The 12994-nt window shown below is 48.5% G+C and overlaps 1 protein-coding gene across 5 annotated transcripts in view; it reads right to left on the bottom strand.

The window, feature by feature from the left end:
- Window positions 1–12994, bottom strand: part of LOC146788809 (uncharacterized) — a 397685-nt gene that overhangs the window by 224443 nt on the left and 160248 nt on the right. For all 5 annotated transcript variants that reach the window (XM_085630389.1, XM_085630386.1, XM_085630388.1 and 2 more), the window contains exon 10: window positions 4795–4875. In XM_085630389.1, the coding sequence (XP_085486515.1) occupies window positions 4795–4875 (81 nt within the window). The remainder of the gene's footprint in view (window positions 1–4794; window positions 4876–12994) is intronic.

The raw sequence follows: 12994 nt of genomic DNA on the forward strand, positions 1-12994 counted from the left end.
CCCTACATATCATCTCTACCCTGTACAGTATCAATGCAAACCACCCCACCCCTCCATCTCATCTCTCCCCTGTACAGTATCATAAAACCCACCCCACCCCTACATCTCATCTCTACCCTGTCTAGTATCAATGCAAACCACCCCACCCCTCCATCTCATCTCTACCCTGTCTAGTATCAATGCAAACCACCCCACCCTTCCATCTCATCTCTACCCTGTCCAGTATCATACAACCCAGCCCACCCCTACATCTCATCACTACCCTGTCTAGTATCAATGCAAAACACCCCACCCCTCCATCTCATCTCTACCCTGTCTAGCATCAATGCAAACCACCCCACCCCTCCATCTCATCTCTACCCTGTACATTATCAATGCAAACCACCCCACCCCTCCATCTCATCTCTACCCTGTACAGTATCATACAACCCATCCCACCCCTCCATCTCATCTCTACCCTGTACAGTATCAATGCAAACCACCCCACCCCTCCAACTCATCTCTACCCTGTCCAGTATCATACAACCCACCCCACCCCTCCATCTCATCTCTACCCTGTACAGTATCAATGCAAACAACCCCACCCCTCCAGCTCATCTCTACCCTGAACAGTATCAATGCAAACCACCCCACCCCTCCATCTCATCTCTACCCTGTACAGTATCATACAACCCACCCCACCCCTCCATCTCATCTCTACCCTGTACAGTATCATACAACCCACCCCACCCCTACATCTCATCTCTACCCTGGACAGTATCAATGCAAACCACCCCACCCCTCCATCTCATCTCTACCCTGTACAATATCAATGCAAACCACCCCACCCCTCCATCTCATCTCTACCCTGTACAGTATCAATGCAAACCACCCCACCCCTCCATCTCATCTCTTCCCTGTACAGTATCAATGCAAACCACCCCACCCCTCCATCTCATCTCTACCCTGTACAGTATCATACAACCCACCCCACCCCTCCATCTCATCTCTACCCTGTACAGTATCAATGCAAACCACCCCACCCCTCCAACTCATCTCTACCCTGTCCAGTATCATACAACCCACCCCACCCCTCCATCTCATCTCTACCCTGTACAGTATCAATGCAAACCACCCCACCCCTCCATCTCATCTCTACCCTGTCCAGTATCAATGCAAACCACCCCACCCCTCCATCTCATCTCTACCCTGTACAGTATCATACAACCCACCCCACCCCTACATCTCATCTCTACCCTGTACATTATCAATGCAAACCCCCCCACCCCTCCATCTCATCTCTACCCTGTACAATATCAATGCAAACCACCCCCCCTCCATCTCATCTCTACCCTGTACAGTATCAATGCAAACCACCCCACCCCTCCATCTCATCTCTACCCTGTACAGTATCAATGCAAACCACCCCACCCCTCCATCTCATCTCTACCCTGTACAGTATCATACAACCCACCCCACCCCTACATCTCATCTCTACCCTGTACATTATCAATGCAAACCACCCCACACCTTCATCTCATCTCTACCCTGTACAATATAAATGCAAACCACCCCCCCCCTCCATCTCATCTCTACCCTGTACAGTATCAATGCAAACCACCCCACCCCTCCATCTCATCTCTACCCTGTACAGTATCATACAACCCACCCCTCCCCTCCATCTCATCTCTACCCTGTCCAGTATCATACAACCCACCCCACCCCTCCATCTCATCTCTACCCTGTACAGTATCAATGCAAACCACCCCACCCCTCCATCGCATCTCTACCCTGTACAGTATCAATGCAAACCACCCCACCCTTCCATCTCATCTCTACCCTGTACAGTATCATAAAACCCACCCCACCCCTCCATCTCATCTCTACCCTGTACAGTATCATAAAACCCACCCCACCCCTACATCTCATCTCTTCCCTGTACAGTATCAATGCAAACCACCCCACCCCTCCATCATATCTCTACCCTGTACAGTATCAATGCAAACCACCCCACCCCTCCATCTCATCTCTACCCTGTACAGTATCATACAACCCACCCCACCCCTCCATCTCATCTGTACCCTGTCCAGTATCATACAACCCACCCCACCCCTACATATCATCTCTACCCTGTACAGTATCAATGCAAACCACCCCACCCCTCCATCTCATCTCTACCCTGTCTAGTATCAATGCAAACCACCCCACCCTTCCATCTCATCTCTACCCTGTCCAGTATCATACAACCCACCCCACCCCTACATCTCATCTCTACCCTGTCTAGTATCAATGCAAACCACCCCACCCCTCCATCTCATCTCTACCCTGTACAGTATCAATGCAAACCACCCCACCCCTCCAGCTCATCTCTACCCTGAACAGTATCAATGAAAACCACCCCACCCCTCCATCTCATCTCTACCCTGTACAGTATCATACAACCCACCCCACCCCTCCATCTCATCTCTACCCTGTGCCGTATCATACAACCTACAACACCCCTCCATTTCATCTCTACCCTGTACAGTATCATACAACCCACCCCACCCCTCCATCTCATCTCTACCCTGTACAGTATCAATGCAAACCACCCCACCATCTCATATCTACCCTGTACAGTATCAATGCAAACCACCCCTCCATCTCATCTCTACCCTGTGCAGTATCGTACAACCCACCCCACCCCACCCCTCCATCTCATCTCTACCCTGTACAGTATCATACAACCCACCCCACCCCTCCATCTCATCTCTACCCTGTACAGTATCATACAACCCACCCCACCCCTACATCTCATCTCTACCCTGTACAGTATCAATGCAAACCACCCCACCCCTCCATCTCATCTCTACCCTGTATAATATCAATGCAAACCACCCCACCCCTCCATCTCATCTCTACCCTGTACAGTATCAATGCAAACCACCCCACCCCACCCCTCCATCTCATCTCTACCCTGTACAGTATCAATGCAAACCACCCCACCCCTCCATCTCATCTCTACCCTGTACAGTATCATAGAACCCACCCCACCCCTCCGTCTCATCTCTACCCTGTACAGTATCATACAACCCACCCCACCCCTCCATCTCATCTCTACCCTGTACAGTATCAATGCAAACCACCCCACCCCTCCATCTCATCTCTACCCTGTACAATATCAATGCAAACCACCCCACCCCTCCATCTCATCTCTACCCTGTACAGTATCAATGCAAACCAACCCACCCCTCCATCTCATCTCTACCCTGTACAGTATCAATGCAAACCACCCCACCCCTCCATCTCATCTCTACCCTGTACAGTATCATACAACCCACCCCACCCCTCCATCTCATCTCTACCCTGTACAGTATCAATGCAAACCACCCCACCCCTCCATCTCATCTCTACCCTGTACAGTATCAATGCAAACCACCCCACCCCTCCATCTCATCTCTACCCTGTACAGTATCATAGAACCCACCCCACCCCTCCGTCTCATCTCTACCCTGTACAGTATCATACAACCCACCCCGCCCCTCCATCTCATCTCTACCCTGTACAGTATCAATGCAAACCACCCCACCCCTCCATCTCATCTCTACCCTGTACAATATCAATGCAAACCACCCCACCCCTCCATCTCATCTCTACCCTGTACAGTATCAATGCAAACCAACCCACCCCTCCATCTCATCTCTACCCTGTACAGTATCAATGCAAACCACCCCACCCCTCCATCTCATCTCTTCCCTGTACAGTATCAATGCAAACCACCCCACCCCTCCATCTCATCTCTACCCTGTACAGTATCATACAACCCACCCCACCCCTCCATCTCATCTCTACCCTGTACAGTATCAATGCAAACAACCCCACCCCTCCATCTCATCTCTACCCTGTACAGTATCAATGCAAACCACCCCACCCCTCCATCTCATCTCTACCCTGTACAGTATCAATGCAAACCACCCCTCCATCTCATCTCTACCCTGTGCAGTATCGTACAACCCACCCCACCCCACCCCTCCATCTCATCTCTACCCTGTACAGTAGCATACAACCCACCCCACCCCTCCATCTCATCTCTACCCTGTACAGTATCATACAGCCCACCCCACCCCACCCTACGCTCTCATCTCATTTCCACACTGTACAGTGTCAATGTTACCCCCTCCCCCCCCCCCCCCCCCCCACCTCCTGCATCTCTTCCCCTCCGATGGTTTCCACCTTTTTGCAGAGAAAAATACTGACTATTGGTCCATGTTTTAAGATTCTGCAAAGGCGCAGACATGGCACTTAATTAGAACTGTACAGAAAATAGTTTGTAAACATTTTTAACATGGGCTTCTGTCTTGTTTACTTAATTGATCAATCAGGGTGTTTACTGCTTAACGTATGTGCTAATAAGGAGAGCAGCGTTATGTAATTTTCCTAATTGATGTACCAGCCGGGACATTAAAATATTGGTCATGCTGAATAAAAAATTGGCCCGGTGGCCACTCTGTATCTGGAGCAGAGGACTTCTTAAATGGCGCTGACGAGGGACACAAAGTGCCTTCTACCTAGAAAACAGTCTGAGTACTGAGCAGCGTCCCCATCACAGAAGAGGACAGGCTGTGGGGCAGGAGGGACCAGAGGTGTGCACACACCCACACACCCACCCACACCCACACCCACTGACATCAACACCAACCCCCCCCCCGCCCCTCCCCCACAGCCACTGACACCAACCGCGCGCTCCTGCACAGCCCAGTTCATCTAGACCCTGCGACATCCAAACGGGGTACCCCCAGACCCTCCCCCACAGCCACTGCCATCTATCCCCTTTACCTCTTTGAATGCTCCTCTGCTGAAAACGGCGAGTCGCTGTCATCCGAGCTGTCGAGCCTGGTTTTGGTGTTGAAGGGTGCCCTAAAACCAGAGACATCGAGAGAGTCCGTGAGAGAGACAGTGAGAGGCAACAGTTCGAAAGAGAGAGACAGAGAAATAGCATGAGAGAGAAAAGGAGGAAGAGGTGAGGGAGGGAGAGATACATGATGGAGCAGAGAGAGGGAAAATGACAGAACGACAGGAAGAGAGAAGATAGGAAATGAGAGATGGGCACTAAAAGAGGGATAGCTGAGCGGGAGAAACAGAATAGGAGTGGGGGAAGGAGAGAGGTATTTAGAGAGAGATGTGAAATGAGTGAGAGATTGATAGATTTATGTTTATTTTAGGAGTTTTCATACCGTCTGGGTATCAGAGCGCTGTACAAATAGCAAAACAAGTTAAACATAGAAAACATTGGGAACAAACAGATAAAAATACAGTTAGGGGTATGTTGTGCAAATAACAAATAGGTTGTGACAGCAAAAGCGAATAAAACAGGCAAGGAACACAATATATACAATGAGAAACAAAAACTGATGACTTCGCGTACTCTGGAAACTGACATGAATAAAGACAAGATAGTCCAAACTGCGTGAGATCAGGAACTACTGCTGTAGGAATCCATTAAGCAATTCTTTTTTGAAGGAGGTGGTCGAAGGATTTGATCTCGTTTCAGGAGGAATTGCGTTCCATATTCTAGGAGCTAGCCCAGAAAGGGAGTGGCTATAAATATTCTTTTTGTTGAACTTCTGTGGCTTCAGCAACAGAGTTAGAGCTTCTTAGTAATCGGCTCCCACCCGATAGTTCAAGTTTTTTCGCCAGGTAGACGGAGTGTGTGCTGAAGAGTCTTATGGCTCGTGTAGGTTATCTTAAACTGAATTCTGGCTTCAAACGGGGGCTATTTTAGATATTTCAGATCAGGTGTCATGTGGTCGCGTTTCCAGGATCCAGTGAGGAGCCTCGCAGCTGAGTTTAGAGTGGCGCTTAATGGAGTCAACCAAGCTTCAGGTAGCCCTGCAAGAGGGGCTGGGCGCGAGAGGACTAGGGTTGGACGGCCAGCTGAAGGTCACCCGGCAGTGAGAAGGGTTTCATTTTCTTTAGAGTGCTCACATGGTAATTAGCTCCTCTGGAAGTTGCACTGATGTGATATTGCATATTGAGGTTTTTGTCCTGTATAAAACCTAAAGATCCGGTAGAATCAACAACATAAGGGGCACAAGTGAGCGCTGTAAGATGTTTGAGCCATTCATCGATGGGAGTGGAGAGATTGTGGGGAGCGATCAGGAGAAATTCCGTCTTGAGCGTATTTAGCATGAGGTGATTGTGGGTTAACCACTGTTGGGTTTTCAGTAGGGCGAGGTTAGGAGTTTTGATATCTTCAGGTGAAGAAATTTTCATATATAATTGTGTGTCATCCATGTACACTGGTATTGTATATATAAGTGTGTAATCATTTCAGTAAGTGGTTCCATGAACAAGTTAATAATGTAGGAGAGAGTGGATCATTGAGGTACCGCAATCGAGACTGAAGTAATGTCTGACAGTTTTTGATTGACTTTGATACATTGAGCTCTATTATGAAGGAAGGAGAAAAACCAGCTTAGGCAGGGACCAGATAAACCCATCCTTTTCTCCAAAAAGGTCTATCATGTTGTCATGTTTGACCACATCAAACGCAGAGGAGAGATCAAGGAGTATAAGCAGGCAGTGTTCGTTCTGACCAATGGTCTCAGAGCGTCATCCACGATGTATGTCCGATCCGTTTCAGTGCTATGACCTGTTCTGAAGCCAGATTGGCAATGGTCAAGGAGCTGAAACTATGCGATGTGATTGCAGTTAATGTTAATGTTAATTGGGATTTCTATAGCACATTATCACCCACTGGTCTCTAAGCGCTTTGAGAGAAAGCCCAACCTTGGCACCTCTGTAGAGTGTGCGCTCCGACTTGGCCTAGATTGTGCCCCAGGCTTCGGTAAAGAGGAGAGTTTTTAATTCTTTCCTAAATGAGAGGAGGGCGGGCTCCTTACGGAGCCCTGCCGGCAGCTCATTCCAGAGTTGAGGGATCATTGTAGAGAAGGCTCTGCCCCCTTTGGAAGAGGTCGAGAAACGGGGGCAGGCCAGCAAGCCAGCATACGAGGTCCGAAGGGACCGTCCTGGCGTATAATTTACCAGGAGTTCCTTAATATATACAGGGGCCTGACCATGGGTGGCCTTGTGGGCTATACATAGCCCCTTGAATCTGGTTCTCTGCTTAACCAGTAGCCAGTGTAGCTGCTGCAATAGGGGGGTGGCGTGAGCTCGCCTTGGGAGCCTGAAACCAGTCTAGCAGCGTCGTTCATGACTACCTGGAGTTTTGACAACAGTTTTTCCGGGAGGCCCACATGCAGAGAATTCCCGTAATCTAAGCGAGAGATAATCAGTGCTGATACTGCCATACAGAGTGCCATGAATGAGAGGAGGGGGGCCAGTTTCCGCAGCAATCTCAGCAGGGCCACGCATGTCCCCACCACGGTAGAAACCTGGTGGGACATGGAGAGTTTAGCATCTATTTTTATACCCAGACTCTTTACGACTGGGGCGGGCTCGGGAGTGGGGCCGAGTTATTGTGGCCAAAAGAGGTCACTCCAAGGATTAGTATTCGTGGTGATGGCCAGGACCTCGGTTTTATCGGGGTTGATTTTGAGGTAGTTGGCGGTCATCCAGTTGACTGTAAACTTTAGGATATTCTGCAACCGTGCATGTGCCGTGGGGGAGTTGTCGATCTGGATGAGGATTTGAGTGTCGTCCACGTAGTTGAAGACTTGGCACTCCATACAAGATAATGCGTCACCAAGGGCTGGAGGTAGGCATTGAAGAGAAGGGGATAGTGCCGATCCCTGAGGGACGCCGCACGTTAGCTCACCCGCATCAGATACCTGGTCAGCGAGTTGGATCCTTTGAGAACGGCCTGACAGGAAGGACGCCAGCCATTGAAATGCCACCCCCTCGACTCCCATCTTCCTGATCCGCGACAAGAGTAGGCCATGATGGACCGTATCGAATGTCGCGGACAGGTCTAGGAGAACCAGGGGGCAGGGCTTCTTGTTATCGGCCATCAGTCTGAGTTCGTCGAATACTGCCAGCATTACCAGTTCTGTGCTGAGCCCTGAAACCGGCCTGTTTCATAAGAAAGAGCTGGTTGCTCTCTAAGTGGTGGGATAGGGTTTTCAGCACATGTTGTTCTAGCACCTTAGCCAGAAAAGGAAGCTGGGAAATTGGCCTAACATTTTTGAGATTCTTTGTATCTGCCCCAGGTTTTTTCAGCAGGGGTATGACTCTCGCCTCTTTCAAGTTGGTCGGGTCTTGGCCGGTGTCAAGGGACCGATTTAGTAGGTTGAGGACCTCGCTCTCCATCCCGGGGAGTGCCATGCGGAATACCCTAGGTGGGCAGGGGTCCGCTGACGACCCTGATTTGGTGCGGGCCAGTAGGAGGCTCAGAGAGACATGATTTAATTTTGGAAAGGAGGAGAGGGGTTTGTCATAGACGGGCAGTTTGGAATCACCCACTGGAGGGATATGAACAGCGGGAGTATGGTGAATGACCGGCAGGTAGTAAGCCTTCATCTCTGAGGATGTCTGCTACATTGTTATTTAGGGAGGCAGAGCCATGGGCTAAGGCCAAGAGTGCTTCTGCCGGGTAAAGGATGTAAGGACCAGGGGTACTGGCCCCTGGCCCCGGCCGGACGTGGACAGGCGCAGACGGGCTTGCCTTAGGCGCGCCTTCAGCCCGCTGTGCGCTTGCTCCAGCGTGGCAGATATCGTTTTGGCTCCTCCCCCCCACCAATCAACCCTGCTGTGCAGCAGCTCATCGTCCCTGAGCGCTAGACCGCTTTGCTGCAGCAGAAGTGCCGTTAGGGTGAAGGAAGTGAGGAATGTGAAGTGCTCGAGAAGCCAGAGAAGTTTCAATTTTAAAAGCAATTAAAAGCAACACAGCAATACGGTAAGTTTCAAACAGTGGTTAAAAATGGTTAAAAAGGTCTCAGATAGCGTTTTTACCGCGCCTTAGGCAAAACCACCTACGGGGAGGTTAGTGCGCGTCTCTCTGCCTGCGCGCTTGCTCCAGCGTGGCAGATATCGTGTTGGCTCCTCCCCCCCACCAATCAGCCCTGCTGCGAGCAGCTGATCGTCCCTGAGCGCTAGACCACTTTGCTGCAGCGGAAGTGCCGTTACGGTGAAGGAAGTGAGAATTGTGAAGTGCTCGAGAAGCCAGTGAAGTTTCAATTTTAAAAGCAATTAAAAGCAACACAGCAATACGGTAAGTTTCAAACAGTGGTTAAAAATGGTTAAAAAGGTCTCAAATAGCGTTTTTACCGCGCCTTAGGCAAAACCACCTACGGGGAGGTTAGCGCGTGTTTTAAGTGTACACTTTTCTCTAGAAGTTTTGCAAGTGTCATATTGTTGGTGATAGGACCAAAACTTTGAGGTCAGACAAGTCCACGTTTGTCTTTTTTGGGATAGGTGCAATCTAACCTACCTTTAGGCCATCAGGAATTGGGCCCTGGGATAGAGGGGCACCCACAATCTTAGACCAGAGTGGGAGTATGGGGAAACGAAGCTCTTTGATGAGTGTGGCGGTAGAGGATCTTCAAGTGATTAGAAGGAGTAATTGATATTATTGTTTTGAGTATCCTTGTTTGGTCAGGGAGTTTGAAGTTAGACCATGCAGCATTGTTTTTTGTGGTGAAATCAGAGAGAGGGGAGCATATTTTAGGAGGCACAGGGATGAGACCAGATTGGGCCTGGCTTGGTGAATGCCGAGCTGCGAATTGTAGACCTCATTCAATTCTTCTCGCTTTTTAATGAAATGAGCAGAGAAATCATCTCCACTTGGGAGCATCACTCTATCTTCTCGGTGGAGGTTTAGATCTCTCACTAGCTTGCTGTTTGATGATTTCAAGGAGCTTTTTGGGTCCGTTTTTGGCGCAGTCCAGTTGCGTCCAGGAGAAGATTGCTTTGGAACTACGTATGAGCTTATTATAATAATTTCTTATGGACCTCAGGTGCCAAAGGTGTGTTGTGGAATGACAGATTCTCCATGCTCTCTCGGCAAGCCTTAATTTCCCCCTTTCTTCGTTAAGGTTGCTGCAGAAATAGGGTTTGGAGTGTCTACTGGGTATTCTTTATAACTGCTTCGGAGCAATTGTATCAAGAATGACTGACATAGATGGTATGTTGTGATCGGTGAGGCCATTCACATTAGAAATGTTTGAGGGTGGAGGAAGGAGGTTGTTGCTAATGGAAGTTAGCTTAGGTATGTTTCTTTTTCTAAAGTCTCTGGACCATTGTTTTGTTTTGCAAGGTGGGCTTTGTCTAGTTAGTGCACTCTCCAAGATGAAGAAGGAGATTCGGTAGTGGTGTGACCAGCCACACAGTGATATGGATTCTAGCTGTATGATATTTTCCGTGGCGATGATTAGATCAAGGGTGGAGCCTTTATTATGGGTTGGGCCACTGCAAGACTGGGTAAGGTTGAGGTCAGCAAGGAAGGTATTCAGGTAGGGGTTCTTTGGGTCATTCCAGTGAATATTGAAATCACCAAGGAATTTCTGGTTATCGGGTCGGTGAGTGTTAAATGAGACAGTCTCCGTAAATTGTTCAATGAATAGTAGGTGATTACCAGGTGTGTGGTAAATTGTGTGGCATTTGCATAACATATTCAATGTGAAGTTAGTGACGTGGTGGCAGAGACAACAACTTGCTTGGTGATGTATGTTCCAGCCGCAAAGGCACAGAAATGCCCTTTCTATAATTAATGTGATCTTTTGTGCTTTTGTTGATGGTGCTGACGACAGTGTCACCAACAGTACCTCTGTCGACGGCAGTACAGAAGGCATCGTTTATTCAGTAGTCTTTGACAGTGAGATGGCAGTTCCAGTTGCTGTGGTTGCCGTTAATGATGTTGAAGTTGTCATGGGCAACATCACCGGAGGCATGATTTGCTTGGTCGATGAAGGCTTGGTCGACGGCTTCTCAGTCATCGATGATTGTACCATCGATGGTGCCGCTGACATCTTGGTAAGCGTTAGAGGTACCTTTTTATTGACGTTGGAGACTCCGATCGTGGTTTGTGGACCAAAGACACATTATCTCTCTTGCTTTGCTGATGAGATCTCGGCTGATGAACTTTGGTCTCTAAACTTCAGATTTCTTTGACTCCTTCTTAGAAGGCTCCTTTTTAGAGTAATGCTTTGAGTGGCCATCTGAGTGCTCTCTTTTATGAGCCTTTTCACCAGTCTCTGTGGAACCCTCACGCGCATCCCTTTGGGCAGAGCTTTCTTTGGCCTTGAAGCCAGATTAGCATCCTACCCTTTATGCTCTTTAGAAGTCTTTGAGGAAAAGGCTTGGCTGCTCTTGCAATCCTTTCCCTTACGAGAGGGATGTGGGCAGTACATACAATCCTTGTGAGGACCCTCAGAATGTAGTCCGATCTTCCCATAATGATCACAAGGCCTGAAGAGACCTTTTTTAGGATATGTCTAACATGATTTTCTGTCACAATTCAGAGCAAATGATGGTATAAAATGAAAAAAGTTGATTTTTCAGGCAGACCCCCTTCACACAATGTGGTGTAGAAAATGTGAAGTCAGTCAGGTCTCAGAATTTGTATTAATCAGAAATGAGGTGATTTGTCCAGTGGCAATAAAGGTACCACACTGATTAGACATGTCAATTATAGTGAGGAGCACGGGTACTGGACCTTAATGTGGCTCCTAGTCCCCCTCTTTTTGATTCATAATAAGGTATTCCAACCTGACTCTGCTGTGTGATTTCATTTTGCATGTGGATGTGGCCACAGAGAAAACAGGACTGGCTTTAATTGATGCGTGCCAGACATTTAACACGCACCGACTTGTTACCCATGCTACTCATGAGGACGGCCATACCCTGCCCAATATCTTCAAACATTCCAGTCACTATTGAAGTGCCTGTCCTCCTTCTTTGATCTCACCATTATCTGGTCCCTTTTACCTGGGATACGTGTCACATGGGGAGTGTACAAGTCGTGAAGGATTCGGTGGTGGCGTGAGTATGGAGCAAGGTACATCCATGAGACTTAAATAATGAGTGGCCTCTTGGTCTACTCTTCCAGGCCTCTTAGACAACGATGCAGAGCAATTTAACACATGGGTGTAGGAAGAGGTACCCATTTTAGACTGCACAAAAAAGAGCACCGCCAAACACAGAGGTCCCTCGGCACCTTGGTTGACTCCCGAACGTTTGGTAAAGTGATTAAAACAGCCTAACGTTCCTTTTATTCATACCGCGTTGCTGAGGCTTAGAACTTTGAGGGAGATTTTTAAAATCAGAAAATTTTACTTGAGCCCAAAAGCTTGCATTCCAACAATTCCAGTGCCTGTGGAATTAGGCGAGAAGTTATGTTTATTTTTCAAGGAGAAGCTGCGGGTCTCATCTCTCCATCAACTGCCCCAGTCTCCTCTTGAACGAATGTTAAGTAGACTGCAGGACCCACTTTGTCCTGCTCCTTGAGTAAATTGGAATCCATCTCCTTGGCTCAAAACAGCAAGCCCTTGTGCAGTATGAACCTGGAGCATCTAGTGCCCCAGCCCTCCTGCTTTGTCTCCTCTGCAGAGGCCACAGCCCCCATTTTCACTCAGCTCTTTAACAACTTGATAGAATCAGCATTAGTTCCCACCAGATGGAGGAGGGATACAATAATTTCTCTCCTCAACAAGCCGCCTGCTGACACATCTATTTTATCCAAATTTCACCTGATTTCCCTGCTTCCCACCACTGCAAAGATTACAGTTATCAACTTATCTGGAGGAAAATAAAAATCTTCATTGTACTTAGTCGGCTTCCAGCTGCAGCATAGCACAGAAACTGCCCTTCTCGAGGTAGCCGAAGAGATTACATTTGATTTGGATGAAGGCAAAAGTGCTGGATGGATCCTGACCGGTCCGTCAGCGGCATTTGATACCGTGTTTCATTCCATCTTGTTACCAGGCATGAGGGAGCTGGGTATCTGAGGCATTGCTTGGCATTTGTTTAAATCTTTGTTGGAAGGGAGAGAGCGACAGATCTGGTTGGCTCCCCATTCTTTGTCCAATAAGCGGCTAGCTTTTTGGGTGCCTCAAGGCTCTTTCCTTAGCCTTACAGTGTG

Source organism: Triturus cristatus, chromosome 10 (assembly GCF_964204655.1).
Source record: "Triturus cristatus chromosome 10, aTriCri1.1, whole genome shotgun sequence".
Classification (NCBI taxonomy): Eukaryota; Metazoa; Chordata; class Amphibia; order Caudata; family Salamandridae; genus Triturus; species Triturus cristatus.